Source organism: Leptodactylus fuscus, chromosome 1 (assembly GCF_031893055.1).
Source record: "Leptodactylus fuscus isolate aLepFus1 chromosome 1, aLepFus1.hap2, whole genome shotgun sequence".
Lineage (NCBI taxonomy): Eukaryota > Metazoa > Chordata > Amphibia > Anura > Leptodactylidae > Leptodactylus > Leptodactylus fuscus.
In genome coordinates this window covers 266,348,606-266,369,085 of record NC_134265.1, presented here as the reverse complement: position 1 = coordinate 266,369,085, position 20,480 = coordinate 266,348,606, and the positions used below count along the sequence as shown (strand labels likewise).

General features: G+C 42.0%; 2 protein-coding genes across 3 annotated transcripts in view; both read left to right on the top strand.

The window, feature by feature from the left end:
• The window catches only part of TRPC3 (transient receptor potential cation channel subfamily C member 3), a 356,160-nt gene that overhangs the window by 325,673 nt on the left and 10,007 nt on the right, over positions 1 to 20,480 (top strand). The gene's annotated exons all lie outside the window — the stretch shown is intronic.
• The window catches only part of ANXA5 (annexin A5), a 28,246-nt gene that overhangs the window by 934 nt on the left and 6,832 nt on the right, over positions 1 to 20,480 (top strand). For both annotated transcript variants that reach the window (XM_075286912.1, XM_075286903.1), the window contains exons 2-9: positions 4,939 to 4,972; positions 10,902 to 10,986; positions 13,381 to 13,475; positions 14,654 to 14,767; positions 16,315 to 16,405; positions 17,417 to 17,496; positions 18,291 to 18,347; positions 18,554 to 18,647. In XM_075286912.1, coding sequence (XP_075143013.1) covers positions 4,964 to 4,972; positions 10,902 to 10,986; positions 13,381 to 13,475; positions 14,654 to 14,767; positions 16,315 to 16,405; positions 17,417 to 17,496; positions 18,291 to 18,347; positions 18,554 to 18,647 — 625 coding nt within the window. In that variant the 5' untranslated portion in view covers positions 4,939 to 4,963. The remainder of the gene's footprint in view (positions 1 to 4,938; positions 4,973 to 10,901; positions 10,987 to 13,380; positions 13,476 to 14,653; positions 14,768 to 16,314; positions 16,406 to 17,416; positions 17,497 to 18,290; positions 18,348 to 18,553; positions 18,648 to 20,480) is intronic.

Sequence of the window (20,480 nt, the reverse complement as noted above, 5' to 3'; positions counted from 1 at the left end):
ACATTTCAGGAAAACTGTAGAATACTCTGGGTGTGGTGTGTTTTTTTTTTTTTTTTTCTTTCCCCCTTCCAACCATGTAGTTCCCTATGCAATTCACTTGCTAAGGGTATGTTCACACAACCTTTGTAATAGGATTACAGCAATGGACAATAACGGTAGTAAAGTAATGATCCCCTCCATTAAAAAAAAAAGTGAAAAACGGGACATAAAAAAAACTGTCATCTATTTTTTTTTTTTTTACATGGGGTGAATGTAGATGACCCATTGGAAGTGGTTCCTTCTGCATCTGTCCTGTGATGGATGGGAGCAACGGACATTTAATGTTAGTGCTGCCACTGCCTTGTAATGCCCAGGAAAAAAAACTTTAAAGTCTTAACCTGCTGGTACCATTGCCCAACCTTCCTGCAATGGTTTTACCCTACTGTTCCTGACGTGTGTTAACACTGTGGTGGGCTCCTTTTTCCACATCTGATGGGAATGTAGGGAGATTCAGGTGCTTTGGTCTGCTGTATTTTTCTCTATATGCGAAGGTCAGTGGTCGCTCCTTGACTCCCTCCCCCCACCTGGCTCTCCTCTCCCTCATCCTGGGTAAGAGCTCTAAGGTAAAGGGAAATCTCCTGCACCACTACCTCACAGCCACCAGCACAGTTATCCCCAGGCATTGGCGTAGTACCACGACCGCCCTCTTTGATGGAGTGGCTCCAGGAGTTCCTCCTTATCAGGAGGATGAAGATTCTGGTCACAGAGGACTCTGCGTACCTATTTGAAACCCTCTCGCAGCTGTGGGTTGTGTTTCAGGAATCTGCTGAATTCACCTCCCTCTTTGCATAATTCCTCCTGTCCATGGTTCTTTCTCTCTGACCCCTCAAGCCCCCGGTCCCCTCTTAACTTAAAGAACGCAGTCACAAAAACTTATGCAAAAAGTGTACTGTGTATGAATGAGAACACGTACCAGTATTGCCATACCACCTAAGGATTGTTTTAAATACAGACATAGAGCAATGACATGGGGAAAAAAACCATCACCAACATTCTTTTTTTGTTCTGTGCTAAAGATGTGCCACAATTATTTCCATCTATACCATTTTTCTGGCCTAATGGTAACAGTGAATTCCCTCCAGTAGGTTTAATTTAAAGCCTTGATCTAAACAATAGATATTTTCTGCTGACACATTTCATTAAAGCAGGGGATAGATGCACAAATATTGTTTGACTGCTATAACCGGTATTTTGGCTTTGTATCAATAATCCATACGTCAATGGTTGTTTCAATGAAGCCTCTTCTATTGGTCACAGCTTTTATAGTATTAGCAAGTTTTTGCAATTATGACAATAGCAGCAATTAGAGATGAGCGAACACTGTTCGGATCAGCCGATCCGAACAGCACGCTCCCATAGAAATGAATGGAAGCACCTGTGACGCCGCTGGCGTCACAGGTGCTTCCATTCATTTCTATGGGAGCGTGCTGTTCGGATCGGCTGATCCGAACAGTGTTCGCTCATCTCTAGCAGCAATTATTAATGTTCAGCCAAGAATTTCCAATGAACTATGCAAATCTTTGGTTCAATAGGAAAATAACTCAGATTTAGGAAAATATCCAAGCAGAAAAAGGTTCATGAGGATGAATTGGACACTGACAGGTGTCAGGATATGGTGCATTTGACTAGAAAAACAGGTTGTTTTGTCTTACTCCATGTGGGAGTCATATTGCTGTAATATAACTCCAGCTGCACCTGAACACACTACCGAGGAGGATGCAGTGTGCTTATACCTTCAGATTTTCAGGTGCAGCCCTTGAAGCCAAATTCAGGAGTGGATTGTAGATTTAGCATATATTTATACTTTTATGATCCACACCCAAATTTGACTTTCAAAAATGCACTCTGAACACATAGACCCACCCTTAGGGTAACATACCTCCCAACCGTCCCGATTTCCGCGGGACAGTCACGATTTGGGTGACATGTCCCGCGGTCCCGGTTGGAGGGAGGTATGTCCCGATTTCAACTCAGATCTGCGTCCAGAGGACGCAGATCTGAGTTGAACACATATGTGGCTGAAGCAAGGAGCTGACATAGGTCAGCTCCTCGCTTCGCCGCTGCCCGCCTCTCTCCCTGACACATGCGGCTGAAGCTGCTCGCGTGCTCGCTTCGCCGCTGCGTCTCTCTCTCGCTGACACATGCGGCTGAAGCGAGGAGCTGACCTGTGTCAGCTCCTCGCTTCACTGCTGCCGCCGGCTCCTGGCTTGTAGACGCGATGTACAAGCCAGGAGCCGGCGGCAGCAGCAGCGAAGCGAGGAGCACGCGAGCAGCTTCAGCCGCATGTGTCAGGGAAAGAGGCGGGCAGCGGCGAAGCGAGGAGCTGACCTGTGTCAGCTTCTTCCTTCAGCCGCATGTGTCAGCGAGAGAGGCGGGCAGAGAGCGGCGAGGGAGCGGAGGAGAAGGTAAGTTTAATGTGGAGGTGGAACGTGAATCTGGGGGCAGATGAAGGAGAGGACGGCATGACACTGGGGACAGAGATGGAGAAGACATGAATCTGCGGGCAGAGATGGGGACATGAATCTGGGGGCAGAGATGTGGGGACATGAATCTGGGGGAAGAGATGGAGTGGACATGAAACTGGGGGCAGAGATGGGGGACATGAATCTGGGGGCAGAGGTGGAGTGGACATGAATCTGGGGGCAGAGGTGGAGTGGACATGAATCTGGGGGCAGAGGTGGAGTGGACATGAATCTGGGGGCAGAGGTGGAGTGGACATGAATCTGGGGGCAGAGGTGGAGTGGACATGAATCTGGGGGCAGAGGTGGAGTGGACATGAATCTGGGGGCAGAGGTGGAGTGGACATGAATCTGGGGGCAGAGGTGGAGTGGACATGAATCTGGGGGCAGAGGTGGAGTGGACATGAATCTGGGGGCAGAGGTGGAGTGGACATGAATCTGGGGGCAGAGGTGGAGTGGACATGAATCTGGGGGCAGAGGTGGAGTGGACATGAATCTGGGGGCAGAGGTGGAGTGGACATGAATCTGGGGGCAGAGGTGGAGTGGACATGAATCTGGGGGCAGAGGTGGAGTGGACATGAATCTGGGGGCAGAGGTGGAGTGGACATGAATCTGGGGGCAGAGGTGGAGTGGACATGAATCTGGGGGCAGAGGTGGAGTGGACATGAATCTGGGGGCAGAGGTGGAGTGGACATGAATCTGGGGGCAGAGGTGGAGTGGACATGAATCTGGGGGCAGAGATGGAGTGGACATGAATCTGGGGGCAGAGGTGGAGTGGACATGAATCTGGGGGCAGAGATGGAGGGGACATGAATCTGGGGCAGAGATGGAGGGGACATGAATCTGGGGGCAGAGATGGAGTGGACATGAATCTGGGGGCAGAGATGGAGTGGACATGAATCTGGGGGCAGAGATGGAGGGGACATGAATCTGGGGGCAGAGATGGAGGGGACATGAATCTGGGGGCAGAGATGGAGGGGACATGAATCTGGGGGCAGAGATGGAGGGGACATGAATCTGGGGGCAGAGATGGAGTGGACATGAATCTGGGGGCAGAGATGGAGGGGACATGAATCTGGGGGCAGAGATGGAGGGGACATGAATCTGGGGGCAGAGATGGAGGGGACATGAATCTGGGGGCAGAGATGGAGGGGACATGAATCTGGGGGCAGAGATGGAGGGGACATGAATCTGGGGGCAGAGATGGAGGGGACATGAATCTGGGGGCAGAGATGGAGGGGACATGAATCTGGGGGCAGAGATGGAGGGGACATGAATCTGGGGGCAGAGATGGAGGGGACATGAATCTGGGGGCAGATGAAGGGTGTATATGAAACTGGGGGAGAGATAGAGGGGGGACATATAATTTACGGGTGACTGTAGGAGGATTATACTGTGTGCGGGCACATGAAAAATTAACGAGTGGACGGAGTCAACACAAAAGTGGGTGGGGCTAAATTTGTCCCTCTTTCGGTTCTTCAAAAGTTGGGAGGTATGGGGTAAGGTCCCATGTTGTGAAATGCAGCAAAAAAGAAACATGGGCGAAAATGCATTATGTTTTTTGCTGCATCGTTTTTTTTCATTGCGATTTCGCAGTGTTTTCCTCTGCAGACTTTCTGCCCCTGTTATACCTATATGGAAAACACCAGTGTTTCCAGAGGTATAAATGACAAGCAAGCATTTTTGCTGTGTATTTCTTTCTGCAGTGTGTGGATGGGATTAGCCAGAATCCCATCCACTTTGAAAGTACTGTAAAATGCAGTGTTTTCGCAACATGGGGCTTCAGCGTTAGGCTGAGGCCCCACATTGCAGAAACACACCTTTATTTTTTGCAGATGTTGCTGCATTTTTTTTATTGAGCCAAAGCCAAGAATGGCTACAAACGCAAAGGGAAATATATAGGACGTTCTTATACTTCTACTTTCTACTCAATCCGCTCTTGGCTTTGGCTCAAAAAGACGCAACAAAATCTGCAACAAAGCTGCGTTTCCGCAATGTGGGGCTCTAGCCTTACAGGGTTTTTCTCATCTAAGCAAGTTATAACTTGATACCTTGCAGATCAGGGGGCTCCAACCACTTAGACCCCCATTAACTCAGAGTATGGGGTACATTTGTCCCCCGTTCTGAAGGCTGCGTTGAAAGGGCAGCATGCATATCATCCATTCATTTCAATGCGAAAGTCCCTTTAATTTCTGTATTGACTACCCTCAGGGTGGGATCGGCCTGTGCTAAGATTCTGCTGCTTCCTAGTATAATATTATATCTTTTCCTTTCCTGACCTCATTCATGGAGCTTCCTGTTTCAAAGTGACTCTTCATATGGCTTCTATTGTCTCACAGTTGATCATATGCCAATAAAGAAGGCTTTATTCCATGGCCTTGATATAAAACAATAGCTCTAACAGATTTTCGTCTAACCTCTACTGCTTGTTTCTTTGCAGCCCCCCAAAAAACATCAGGAGCAAAATGGCAAAGGTAAGGTATCTCAACTTTCTTACTGACAAACTAGATGTGTGTATTTTTGATTGTTTTTTTTTTTTTTTTTCCAATTTCATATAGAAAGTAGACCCTGAAGATACCACAATGCATGTGAATGTCACAAAATGGTTTAACAGAATAACTATAGATCATTGCAGTCTAGAACAGAAAATGCTGTGTTTTATAGTAGTGGTAAAGTGAATGAGATTTCATCAATCTCATTCACACATTACAAAAAAAGAACTTCTGAAAAGCTGCATTTTCACAAACACAGCATGTAAATTCATTGTTAAAGAACAATACGTTTCTGCTTCGTAGAACGAATGTAGATATCCTGTCTGGTGGAACTGCATGGGCGTCTCAACATACGACTTTCACACAGAGTTATTCAGAAAAAACAACGCTGTAATTTTTAAATTAATTTTATTTTTTCTAAGCCAAAGCCAGGAGTAGCTTGAAAAGCAATGAGAAATCTAAATTAAAGGGGCTCTATCATTGGGAAAACTCATTTTTAACTAAGCATATATTTGCATAGCCTTTAGGAAGGCTATTCCAGACATAACTTTAATTTGTTAATCCTCGCAGCCATTTTTGAATTAGCCCGCTTTTATTGATATGCTAATTATCCAGCAAAGTGCACTAACTACTGTCTGCTGTGTGTACACAGGGGGAAGTGAGAGCAGAGAGGCTGATGAGTCAGCAGCAGCCTACCTGCTCTCACCTCCCCCTGTGTACACACTGCAGACAGTGCTCAGTGAACTTCCGGGTGCACCCTGGAGGCTAATTAACATATCAATAATAGTGGGCTAATTCAAAAATGGCTAAGAGGATTAAGAAATTAAAGGTATGTCTGGAATATCCTTTCTAAAAGCTAGGCAAATATATGCTTAGTTAAAAATGGGTTTTTCCTAATGATAGAATCCCTTTAAGGATTTATACATTGGCCTCAAAAACTGCATGAAAAATTGCATTAGCGGTTTTCCCAAAACAACAACATAAGTGTGCAAAACCAAGCCCCACGTAATGTAAACACTGTAATTTGTTGCGTTTTTTTTTCCGGTCACTACAATGTGGATGGAATTCTTATCCACACATTGTGAAAACTTTACACACCAGACGCGCTGCGATTTCCAAAACTGTGATGTGAAAAACGGATGCAAAAAACTGATCAACCTTTGGGTATATGTACCTCTGGTGGCAAACAGTCTGAGCTGTTGTGAATGCTCTCTAATGAAATGGGGCATGGTTAATTTTTCTGTCAGATTCCATATCCGTCATAGAGAAAAAGCCTTTGTATGAAATCTAAAGCATGCCGAGGTACATCTATTGTACGCCATAGACTGCAGTGTGTGCTGTAATACGCCTCCATGCAACGTGGAACTTCTATGTAGATGTAATAAAGCTGTGTGCATGAGGACTGAGATGCACTCTCTCTAAAAGTCAGGATGGAAGGTAGCTGACATAAAGTTCCTACAGTAGTTGGCATCTCTGCTCTAGGGCTGGAGGAAAAGTCAATATACATAAGGCTGATTTACTATTTGGAATCTGGCAGGAGCTGTGGGTTGGACTTTTTTCTAATATTTCATGAAAACGAAGAGGGTAAAAAAAGAATCATTTGTGTAAAACTTGTCGCCTTGACAGCGGAGGACAATTTCAGGACTTTTATGTATTGCTGATAGTTATTGGATGATCGTGCTGTTTTTTGCCTACAACATCTTAGTTCTGTAATATGTGTTATCGTAACCACATGACTTCCTCCTGCATACAGCACACCCAAGGAGCTCTACACATGTTGACGTGTTCAGTTCTTAGTCTTTCCTTTTTACAGAATTATTTTCCTTCTCCTTAGTGAATCCGCCCAATAGCAAAAACACTGAAAGGAGGCAGGGCCATGTAACTAGGGTAATGATCCTGGTCATATGAGAGAGCTGCTGCCTGCAGCTGCCAGTAACCTCATCAGTGCTTGTGTTCTATGGAAACATAACTCCCAGCCGAGGCTCTTATTACTTGTGTAAATAACACTAGGGAAATGAATGCACGGTTTGGCTTTGCCTCTGAATCTTTTGGTGTACACCAGTTTTATTCGAATTCTATGTGGGCGATCAAATAAATCCATGCAAATAAACATAAAAGCAACTGTGAGTTTTAAGAAATTATGCCACACCTGTCCAGGGGTTGTTTTTGGAATCGCTGTAGTAGTAGTAGTACCATGCAAGTGAAAACTACAAAAATCCAGCTAGAAAAAAACTCTGGCAGGGAGAATACAAAGGCTTCTGCTGTTACATGCAGCATAGTCAGTATGGATTAAAGACATTAAATAGGATATACCAAATAATCCTTCACTTTGCAGTAGGTAGTGATCAACATTTTCCTTTCTGACATCTGAGAATATAAGTGCGTCTAAGTATATGTTGTTACTGCTTTAAAGGGAATCTGCCACATCTGAATTGCAGCTTCATTTTCATGAAAATCAAGATTTTACTCTTGTGTAAATGAACTGAAAAGGGCTTTAGGGACAACTCTTCTCCTGCTGGGGTTGTACTCCCGACTCTATAGAATTGGCCCAAACTGCTGCCTGTCTCCTCCCTTCTTCCACTTTGGTAAACACTGTCTGTAGTTAGGGGGACTTGTCTGGAGTCGAGAGTGAAGCCCTGGCAGGAGAAGACACTCTAAAACCCTTTATAAACTAAATTCCGCAAGAGTAAAATCCTAATTTTCATGAGAAAGGAGCTGCAATGCAGAATAAGAAAGACTTGTTTGGAAAGTGTAGCAGCAGCTATAGAAGGTTCTGTCATTAGTTTGATAACAATTTTTCTGCTGACAGACTTTAAATGGTTTTCGTTAAGCTAATGGCCTATTTGATAGAACATTTGTGACAGATTGTAGGTGATCTGACGACTGGCACCCCCGCCAATCACTGCCCCTTTCATTGTTAACCCATTCCTGCCACAGCCATTTTATTTTTTCCGTTTTTGTAATTTACTCCCTGCCTTCTTTATGCTACATATCTTTTATTTTTTCCATTCACAGAGCTGCATGAAGGCTTATTTTATGTGGGACAAATTGTACTTCATAGTGGGGCCACACGGTGGCTCAGTGGTTAGCACTGCAGCCTTGCAGCGCTGGAGTCCTGGTGTTCAAATCCTGCCAAAGGCAAAAAAACCATCTAAAAGGAGTTTGTATGTTCTTCCCATGTTTGCATGGATTTCCATCCCATATTCCAAAAAGACATACTGATAGGGAAAAAATATACATTGTGAGCTCTATGTGGGGCTCATAATCTACATTAAAAAAAAATAAAAATTGTACTTCATAGTGTACATGACGCCCAGGATCCCTGCAGCACAGCTCTTGGTAATGTTTGCATACCGCAAGTCAGTCTCTAATTCACTGTACAAACTGTAGGAATGAGTGTGGGAGCAGCGCTTTTCTATTGAAGTTTATGGGGCAGTTGCAGTTACAATTTGTTCGCGGTATGTAAACTTTACCAAGAGCTGTAGTGTCTCAGTACAGGTGACTTGTAGAGGTCGCTGGTGTTGGACCCTCACATATCTAATATTAATATATCAATACTAAAAAACAGATTACCCCTTTAAGTCGCATATTCCCCCCCCCCAAATCCCCCCCTTTTTTTTGAAGAGACGCCCCCTTCCTCTGAACTAATCACGCCCACTTGTCAAATGAGTTGGCAAAATATTCTCACACTTAGATCTTCCAAATTGTGCTGCATTTTGGTGCATCTTGGAATTATTTGAAGAAGCTTTTAGTAGCTGCATGCTCTGAGGATTATTTCTGTGGTTTAGCAGTATTCCCTCAGAGGTGACCACAGTTTTTGTCTTGTTACTAATGATATTTACCGGATTGTCCATTATGTACTTTAGGATCTCAATGTAATATATTGTGAGTGTCCTATTTTGGTTTCACCCATGACAATGACCTTGATCTATTTCCTAACCGTTGCTTTCACGGTTGCAATAAGCCTCGAGCATTTTTTTTTTTCTTTCAATTCCGCAGAGAGGATATGACTGGAGTGGTGATGCAATTGAGAGTAAAATGTTTGCCTAAGATCTCTGAGCTGGAGGCAGGAGAAGCTGTCTGCATGAAAATTACTATGTGCCAATCTCTCAGTTGTAGTTATAGTAGTAACTATAGCTGTAATGTGCCGGTTGTAACACAATGGAGCTTGAATTCCTGACTGCCTCATGTGCAATGTTTATTAGAAAAGGCCAGTATTTTCAAAGAGGCTGGGTTTTTTTGGGCCGGATTTTGACGTGGAACCTGCCTCAGAATCTAGCTTAAAAAAACGACCCCTATTGAATTGAATAGGTTCCTTTTTACGAGAGCGATTTGTTCCCGCTCACGGAAAAAAGCGACATGCCCTTTCTTGATGCAGATTCCGCGGCACGGAACTCCCTCCCGACTAGGCCTATTCATTTGTGCCTAATCTGGAGCGGAATTCCATGACTGGATGCTGGTGCACTGTATGCACTGCATCGGCATCCAGTAGCAGCTAGCTGTTTTTTGGACCGGATTCTGAGGCAGCCTCTGCCTCCAAATCCAGTCCAAAAAACCCTGTGTGAACCTGGCTTTAGGTTGTTCTTTTCTTATTAGGAGACCTTCTTCAGATTTCTTGTGGATAGTTATTCAGTCTGGAATAGCCAGAAAATCTCAGCCCACATTTGTCAATTGGTGCATTTATACCAAAGCAGTCATTTTCTGCATACAAACGCATTTATAAACCACTTGTACCATATATAGCACTATGAATAGGTGGAGTGAAGGATGGTGTCACTGACTGTATGGCTTGGTTTTGCATATCTCTTATTTTGAAATGAAATTGCATTTTAGAAATAAGTCCCAGAGGTGAGACTCTCCATATCTTAGGGATATAGCAATAAATGCCAATATGGAAATAACCCCTTAACATAATTTGTGAAAGGCTGAGATGGCAACAACCCTTAAGGCTAAGGCCCCATGTAGTAAGCCACAGCTTCTGCACCTATTATACCTATACAGAAGAATCAACGTACTGCCACTTTCAAAAACATGAACATCTTTGAAAACTCAGCTTTTCCGCTACTGTTTGTTTTTTTGTTTTTTTTTCTGTAATGTGTGGATGGGAATAGCCAGAATCCCATCCACTTTGCAGTTACTGTAAAAAGCAGCGTTTTTACAGTGATGCATCTGCCATGGCCAAAATGCTGAGTTTTTGCAACGTGGGGCCCTGGCCCAAAGATGTTTTTGGAATAGTTCATTGCTGTTTGAAGGTCACTGAGTGCGATACTCATGCCAAACTACAGCGGCTTGTCCATACTGTATGTGTGCCTGTGCTTGCTATGTTGGTTAGTGTTTTCTCAGAACTCTTTTGTATGTGACATAAATTGTCACACAATTTAAGAAAAGAACACAGACCTAAATGTGGCAAAGCACTTTTGTAGCCCTTGAAATTTCTGAGAGGCAGAAGTTTGTGAATGCAAACTCATCGCAACCATTGACAGTCAGAACAGGGAGGAATGTGTCATATGACTTCTATATCGCTGAAAGTGGTTGTTCAAGTTTTCATATTAATGAACTATTCTATGGATACGTCAAAGCATAACCCCTTCAAAGGGGTTATCCGATATGTCACATTGATGACCTATCCTTAATATAGGGTATCAGTATCGAACATTGGAGGACCTATACAAAGAATGTGCCCTATCACAACCATCATTACAACCTGCTGTTTCAATCCCCTCCACATATTCTGCTTTACTACATTATGTCTGTTCTCTTTATTGTATAAATATGAGATTGTTCAGATACAGTGTTACTATGCTGGATAAATAGACCTAGGTCATCTTGAAAGCTTGCTATTGCTGAATGACCAAGGACTCTGAATTTTAGGTATCTATTTATATATTTTTTTTTTTTTTTTCTCTTTTAGGCTGCAAGAGGAACCATAAGAGATTTCAATGCTTTCAAAGCCAATGATGATGCAGAGGCTCTCCGTAAAGCTATGAAGGGATTGGGTGGGTTTATATAATGTATTATGACGTTTCTTACTTGCACTGTAAGGAATCTTGTGATTTGATGTATAGTTATTTAATATGGCATTGTTGGCAGTATATCCTGAAACAAATCACAAAATTCCCAATTGGCCTTAGTGAGAGGTGTTTTTTTTTTTTTTTTTTTGTTTTTTCCCCCCCCTTCGGTTTTCGTTATTATTTTTATTATTTTGTTATTTCGTTACTTCCTGCCTTCTATATACTCGTGTAGTGTTTCCTGGTACACAGCAGTTTTATTAATTTAAAAGAAAAACAAAACCCTGCAAACTTATGCTCTTTGGCCACATTTTGGTTGCACGGATTTGCTTTCTTTACGGCTCGTTCACACAGAGTAAACGTAAACGTTTGCGCCGCGATTTTGACGGTGCATGTTTGCGGTCGCGTTGGCGCCGCGTAAACGGGACGTTAACGCGGCGCTAACGCGACTGCAAACATACACCATCGAAATCGCAGCGCAAACGTCCCGTACACGCGGCACATTGTGTGCTGCCTTTACTCCGTGTGAACGAGCCCTTAGGTTGATATATTATAACTATGGACAGTTGTATAAAGGATTAGGTTAGGACAGACTGATCAGTTCCCCACAGCTTCTACTGGTGCCAAAACAATGAAAGGAACTGGAAGCAGACTGTTGTGTCAGCAATATAGTGGCTATGCTAGGACCTGAACTGTAATAATCAGGAACGGCTACTATACAGCTTACAGAGCTGTCTGCTTCCAGCTCCATCCATTGTTTAGTTCTGGTCCTAGTGGGTTGTCGGGCACTGCCACCCCCTCCGAATGACCTCTTAAGGATATCCTAAGGCTAGGACATGAGTATCAAAGGCCTTTTAAAGAGGTTTTGCCATTTCAGCAATTAATCCCTTCTACACAGGATAGAGGAAGAGTTCTAGATCGGTGAGGGTCCGATCACTGGAATCCTCACTTATCACAAGAATTGTGGTCTCTTTCTCCCTATTGTGAATGGTTGGTAAGGCGTGCTTCAGCTCCGTTCATTTCAATAGGACTTCTGGAGATGTTGGTGTCTTGGACTATATCTAACTCCAGGATCCCATTGAAATAAATAGAGCAGCGGGGTGCCTTACTGACCTGGGAATAAATGGCTGAGGTGGGAAAACCTCTTTAGGCTAAGGCCCCACTGGGCGGAAGCACAGCAAAAAAAACAAACTATAAAAAAATGCTACGTTTTCTGTCGCGGAAAAAAACGCACATGTACATGCGTTTTTCATCGCGTTTTTCAGTTTTTTGCTGCGGAAATTCATATGAGTTTTCTGTTGAGTTTTTTCATCACATTTTTGAGTTTCTCATGTGCAATAAAGGTAATTGAAAGGCTATGTTGAAAATCCTAAGGAATTATGGTCCTCTGCTATTTACACCGGGGCCACAAAGGCCAGAAAAGCTGCGATTTGGCCACAGCGGGAAAAATTGCGGCATTTTACAGTACTTGCAAAGTGGATGGGATCCCATGCCAGCTTTGTGGAAAAAATCGCAGCAACCATCGCGGTTTTGAAAATCGCAGCATGTCAATTATATTTATGGAAACGCCAGCGGCTTTCCCATAGGCATAATTGTAACAGAAAATCCGCGGATGAAAACTCTGAACTTTCTGTTCAAAGCACTGTGGGAAGAACCGCAATGCGTTCACGCCTCAGCTGTTCCTGCAGTGCTTTAGCGCCGCGGTTCCAGCCTGCTGGGCTTTAGCCTCAACCAAGCAAAACAGTGAGTTTTTGTCTGCGGATTTTGATGCTTTTCTGCAGAGTTTCTGCAACACCTTTATCATGCTGCGGTTTTCACACTTTCCATAGAAATCTATGGAGGGAAAAACTCAGCGTTTCTGCAACTATAATTGACATGCTGTGTTTTTGAAAAACGCAGCTTTTCTGCAGCGGTTTTTTTCTGCACTGTGGGGCTAGGATTACACAGAAATACATTCACTATGCTGGTACTATAAAACGCAGCGTTTTTTTCCCGCTGCGTTTCCGCAATGCCCAAAAACGTTGCGTTTCCGCCCAGTGGGGCTTTAGCCTTAAGAATGCATTTATATGCTGCAAATGTGTAAATTTCCTATTCGTCTGAATGGTGCTTGCAGAACTCCGTATTTGCTACAGAAACAACAATATGTAAATATGTTCCTGACTCTTCCTTTTCTTAACAACAAGCTGAGTTTTTGATTTCCGGGCCCTGTAACTTTTTGTTTCTTTCTTGTTACAATTTAGTGTGTGTGTGTGTGTGTGTGTGTGTGTGTGTGTGTGTGTGTGTATGATTATTATTATTTTTTTTTTTTTTTTTTTTTTTTTTTTTTTACATTGAGGCCCCAGAATCAATCTATGATATTTGTTTGTTGCTCTTAAACCTCAGGTACTGATGAAGACACAATTATGAAGATTCTGACCTCAAGGAGCAATGCTCAGCGTCAGCAGATTTGTGTTGCGTTTAAGACCTTATTTGGCAGGGTAAGTTGAAAATTATGGTGCATGCTGCATAGAAGCACTGCAGCCTTGCAGCGCTGGAGTCCTGGGTTCAAATCCCACCCAGGACAACATATGCAAGGAGTTTGTATGTTCTCCCTGTGTTTGCGTGGGTTTCCTCCGGGTACTCCGGTTTCCTCCCACACATCAAAGACATACTGATGGGGAATTCAGATTGTGAGCCCTGTATGGGACAGTGACTGTTAATGTCTGTAAAGCGCTGCGGAATATGATGGCGCTATACAAGCAAACATAATAAATAAATAAATAAATCAATACTGTATGGGAACACGTACACAAAACAAATTGCGGAAAATGAGTAGCAATAGGTCAAATTTCCTCAGGGTGTGTGGGTGAGATTTGTTCAAATCTTATCCAGTTTACTGCGATATTCTGCTGCAGTTTATCCCATTTACGCCAGTTTTTTGGGGGTAAATGGGTGCTAATGTGATGCTTCTTTGGCGCAAGTCCCCTTCCTGCACCAAAGATGAGCCACATTCCCCCAGTCTGTGACACTCTCCCCACTTGCCCTGAATGGAGGTGGGGTGGTCTAGAGTGGGTATGGCTTGGCCCAACAGGCGAGTTTAATGGTATGAGTAATACAAGAAACCTATACCAGTTCTTTATTGGCATAGAATTCCATTCTGGTACAAGATTATGTGCCCAATTTATTAATAGGCAAGGCCTCTTGATAGTTCAGGTGTGTCTTGCGCCAATTCACACTTTTATTAAGACTGGCATGGGAAACACTGGTTATAATCTGACCCACTATGATATTTGTGTGCTTATTTTCAATGCAGAGTATGTGTAGCTCTGTACGTGCACTTACTTTACAATCTAATCACCATTTAGGTGACATGGCACATCCTTTACATATTGCCTGTAAATTGACGCCATTGTGTATATCTGCTGTGAGCCTAAGATGGCAAAGAATGGCCTTTCTCCATATTGTTCATGAAAGAAACCGTGGTCCAATACATTTTTCAGTTTTAAAATGCACATATACGGTATATAAAATGCACAGAAAATGTACTTCCTGAAAGACTCGGTGTCCGAATTCTTGAGACATGTATGCTTTCCAATGTAGTTCTGAGGCACTTGTGCTTAATAATGTGTTCTATCTCCTTTTGTGACACTTGAATGACTTGTTCATAATACAACAGGATCTTCTTGCTGACCTGAAGTCAGAACTTAGTGGGAAACTGGAGAAGGTGATAGTTGCGCTAATGACTCCATCATGTCTGTATGATGCTTATGAGCTAAGACATGCTATCAAGGTAAGCAGTTTACTATTCGGCTGAATGAAAATACAGTGACATTCCTTTAGGCCAAGTATACAACAACTTTGGTTGCATTACTGAAAGATCACTGTTGCATTTCACAAATGGAGTCATAGTTTTTGGTGCATTATTTGTTAAAATTGATGTGTATGGGTCGAAAAACCTCACACCAAGGGATGCAGTATTTTGTTAACCACTTCCAGACCACCCATAGGCAATAAACGTCCGGGAGGTGGTTGCCTAGTTCTGACAGAACGTACCGGTACATCCAAACAGAACACAGCAGCTGCACGAGATCGTGCAGCAGCTGAAACTGGGAGCCGGCTGTAACTTCAGCTGGAGCTCCCAGAGAGAAGGCAGAGAAGGTTTATTATCTTCTGTGCCTTCTTGATCGCTGTGTATACAGCGCTCAGTGGGTGCTGTATACACAGCGATGGACGCCGCCATGATGCGGCCACCTTCTGACCTGGCGCTCACGTGATCCGCCGGGCTCAGCGTCTTGCAAGAGCTTCTGGGTTCTACAGGACCCAGATCAGCTCTAGTAAGGTGTATAGTAGCGTGCAGGAAGCTGTATTCCTCCTGCAACCGAGGCTAAATGTACCAGCCACAGTTGCAGGGGAAATCAGTCTCTAATACAAAAAAAAAGTGATCAGATGTCCCCAAAGGTCTCTTATGACCTTATGGGGACATAATCTGAAAAAAAAAAATAGAGAAGTATAAAAAAAAAAAATAATAATATGCCAATTAAACACCGTTAATAAAGGTTATAGCCCCACCCCCGACAACATACAAAATAGTAATTACCATAACGGAGAGGAAAAACTATTTTATAAAGTATATTTTCTATATTTTCCCGGATATAAAAAAAAAATTAAAATACATTCAAGAATAAAAACAGCATAAAAATAAAGCCCTATGTGTCCCCGAAAAAAGACACAAAAATTAGTTGAATGAGACGTATGAAAAAAATGCTACAGCCCTCTAAACTGCGCATACAAAATAAACCTAAAATGTGTCTGGTCCTGAACCAGAAATTGTCCCGGTACTGAAGTGGTTATATCAGTATTGATGCCAAAACTTTAGCAAACACCCTTACAATTATTACACCACCTTCAGGGTTACAAACCTCTATGGATATCTAATGTATTAAAGCTTGTTGCAACCTGATATAAGTGCACTTATATATTAAGGGATTATCCCTCCCAAAATATTTTCTTTCTTGTATCGCTTTACACCTTACAAGTTCAGTTATTGTACGATACTTGAGCTAAATTTTTTTTTTTTTTTTTTTAAATACTAGAATCTGTATACAAGTGTAAATTCTCCCTCAAAGGCTATGCTAGAAGGTTATGGCTCTGTGGAGTCATAGCATTGCCAACAAGTCGGCGTAAAATAGTGGGAACAACATGTTGCAGTTTCAGTATTCCCCCTATGATGAGAGAAATCCCAAACTACTATGACAAATATGTGTACTTGTTTTTGATGTATAAGACGGAGATTACAAATGAACTACACCAGGCCTAATACCCATCTTCACTTTTCAGGGTGCTGGCACTGATGAGAAGGTGCTCGCTGAAATTCTTGCCTCTAGGACAACAGCCGAAATCAATAATATCAAAAAAGTCTACAGAGAAGGTATTGACGAAACTTCCACACATAACGTTTGTGCGGTTTTTTTTACTTGCAGCAATCACTAAACAGTGACTCCTGAAAACAGTTTTTGGATAAAACTGTGTTTAAGGGGATTATTTCCTCTGCCTGTTGCCTTCCCAGCCCCTCAGAATGGTGACTAACAAGCTATGGTGTATACATCGTCACATCACTGACGACATAGAGTGAGGAAGGGAGGTTGCATTCTTTCATTGCTCTTAATAGCCAATACGCCAGTATTTTTGTGCTGTTTTGGCTAACAGGAGAACAGGTATAGATCTGAAAGGAAATAAATGGATAGGAACTAGTGTTATTCATCACAGTGATTGTCAAATGTCCATGACGAGAGATAATAAAGTGAGACTGCTCATGACATCTGCATTTTTTTTTTAAATTGTTCTGATCTTCTCACAAACCAATATGGGCAGGACAAAATGTTTAATGCTAGCCTTTTCAATGCTTTTTCCATGTTACAAATTCATGACATCCTTAGAATAGGCCATCCATATCTGATCAGTGAAGGTCCAATAACAAAGTCCCCCACAGATTAACTAATGGAAGCAGCAGAGGTGCTTGAGTGAGCATTACTTCTGCTTTACAGGCCAGTGATGTCATGTTTACTCACCACGTGGCCTGTATGTAGCTCAGCCCCATTCATGTCCAACAGGAAGAGATGCTACTGGCTCTAGCTGCCAATGCGATACTGTGTTAAAGCATCACAGGACTGACAGAGAAGCACAGAGAAAGGGATATCAGGATGTCTGATCAGAAAGAGAGAATAGGCTGAATCACTTGATACAGAGAACATTCCAAAGAATGACTTTCATGTACGTGTTGCAGTAAGGAATAAGTTTATTTCAAAAAAACAAAACGAAAAACCTAGCCTTAGAATATATTAAAAGGGAAGATATATTTACTTTAGTCAAGTCATACATAGCTCTAGCTTTCTACTACAGCTATTAAGGATAATTGATACTATATTTTCCATTTCTGTAGAGTATGGCTGTGAATTGGAAGACAGCATCACTGGAGACACATCTGGTTACTTTCAAAGAATGTTGGTAGTTCTTGTCCAGGTTAGTCTTTCTATAGTTGCTACTAGATATGACCAAAGCTGTTACAATCTGCATTTTTGCTGATGGGCAAGTATTGTGCATAGAACCAGATTTCCCCCAAATGTGACTAGTCACAGTGCCCTCATTGTTTAAGCGTCTACATCTGCTCTTCAGATCTAACACTGACCTTATATTACCAGTGTGCAGGGTAGGGCATGCTGGTCGTGATGTCCCCTGTGCCGACATAGGGAGCAACTAATTCATGATGAGTGCATTTTCCATTCACCTTGGGAATACCCCCAATTATTGCTTTCTTTTACACATAGGAGTCAAAGGAACAAAAATCATTTTATACTAAATTTTATTTCAGTGTTACAAATAAGCCGTAGGGTGAAAGATGTATTAAGGAGGCCACATACCCCCGACTCCAGAGGAATACTTCATCAGTATACATGGCATAGATTGTTTGTAGGTTTACTACATGATCATGAGAGTTGAAAAATAAGGCATACTGTATATTTTGTAGATATATGAAAGCACACAGATTCTATAATGTGTGCTTTCAGCCATCTACAAAATATACAGTAGTTCAGGGAGCGGGTTTATGATGTCAGATTCCCTTTAAAGTGAGCCAGCAGTCACTGACCAATGCAATGTATTTTATTTAGACTATGAATTCACATTCATGACTTTTTTTTTTTCTTTTGTCAGCCATGTATTCTCTTTGTTATCCTCTACAAGCTTTTGTAGCTGTATCATTGAAATTTCATATGATTAAACATTCACTGTATATGTTATGTGTATACTTTTTTCAGGCAAACAGGGACCCTGACTCCAAAATGAATGATGCTCTTGTTGATCAGGATGCTCAGGTTGGTTGAAACCTCCATTGATAAAAGGGCTAACATGAATTTTGTAGCCATCCCCTGCAGTTATTTGTTTAATATTTTGTTGTTTTTTTAAAAAAATAGAATATATATATATATATATATATATATATATATATATATATATATATATATATTGTGTGTGTGTGTATTTATCCTAAATCTTAATGAATTGCATTCCTCTTTGCCAGGATTTATTTAAAGCTGGTGAGCTTAAATGGGGTACTGATGAAGAAAAGTTTATCACCATATTGGGCACACGCAGCAATGCCCACTTAAAGAAAGGTAAATCACAAGTTATACATTGCTTCACTCTACACTCTTATCTTTATATCCTTGTTCAAGCTTCTGCCAAGAGTGAAAAAACGTTTATCATTGTCAGTTCTATTTGACTTTTCTCCTGGGCAAATGTGTTCTTCCTGAGCAATATATCTAATAGCGGTTTGTGTTACTATTATTTATACAAGAAAATAACTTTACTGTAAATGCTTGTCCAAATATGGTGTGTAAATGAGCTGCTTAATCTGGCTTTTTACATAATGTTAGGCAAACCCACCAAATGGGTATGGGTGCCTTCTGATTTTCCCTAATGGCAGATACTGGGGAAGGGGGAAAATAAAGATTGGACTACAAATGGCAAGTTGATTATCCTGCTTTTTATGTCCAACTGTAACTTTAAGAGTTATACTCTGCCCTATGTGTAATATGTACAACACATTTGAAGCAAAACCACTAGGCTGTGAACTGAGCAGTTGGTACATGAGTTGAGGTAGGAAGAGGAAGTAGTGTAAAGGGAGTCTCTTCTTCCCTTTGTCATGAGGGGGGAGAGAGAGTTGTACAGTCTGAGTCAACCATGTTGTTCAGCAGTCAGGAGATGGGAGTAATCCCTGCTCACTTTTGTGGAAGATGTGTGCAACAGACAACTGTGACTATAAAGTTATATGGCTCTTATGGATACAACCTTGTCTATTATTGTCAACACAAGGCAATCCTTTTTGGACCAGCAACCAGGGCATTGCAGACACTTTTTTTGATTAATAGACTGAAAACATACCATATAGAAGAAGATACAGCAAGGGAGACACAGATGAACTGGGAAGTACCATCTTAAATACTCTGTTCTTATGTCAGTGCATGTCCCTAGGTACTGCACCTCCATCATATGGATGAAGTTGCCTGTTTCTCAGCTTTTTTTTTTTTTTTTTAATCAGCTAGGGTTTTACTGTTAGCAGCACTGTCTCCTGCATTCCCCATTAAGGGCACTTCAACACCATTGGCTCACAGAGATACCACTAGGAAGTGTCCCAGGGAAACACAACCACCACCGTCATACACTCTGCAGCTCCCTGTGCACTGTACCAGCTCTTAATAGCTGTGAAGGATTTGGCAGAGATCCTTGCCACTGTGACTTCAGCTACTACTACTTCCAAACTCCTGGCCTTCCTCCCTGAAGGCTGCCTCTAGTTAGCGGGCCCATCTAACAGATTCCCTTTAAAATGTATGTAAATGGAGCTGCCAAAGAAAAAGCATCTGTTTGCATAGAGTTGAGGTTAAAAAAAAAAAAAAAAAAGTGACAATTTTGCTAGTCTGTTTTTGTCAGATAAAAAACTGGTAGCAACTGATCCATTTCTTATAAACATTGAACCCTATGTAAAGTTGGCAGAGTAATGTTTCTCTAATTAAAATCTATTGCAAAATTTCTTATCTTCACTTGTAGTATTGATTTATGCAAAGTTGGTTGAAAAATTATTGGCCTCTAAATGAGAACCAGTCTCCTAAAAAAAGGTAGTGTAATCTTCAGGCAACACGTTTTAGATCGGGAGAAACGGAACAGATTGCTCTCATGTTTTTGAGCCTTGTTGTCAAGTTGGCAATCCTAAATCAATGAGTGACCACTGTCTTTGTATGCCTAGCTCCTCCTGCTCTAAGAGATGCTGCCTATAGATTAGACTGCATTTTCATGTGCCCAGTTCCCCTTAAGTTGGCTTTCTCTGTAAAAAGATGCAAAACTTCAGTTATGGAGACGTTTTTAAGCAACTGATTGTTTTCCAAATATTTCTATGTCTATATTAAGAATTAGATATGGTCAGTATTCCTTCTGATTCATTTGGATGTCTG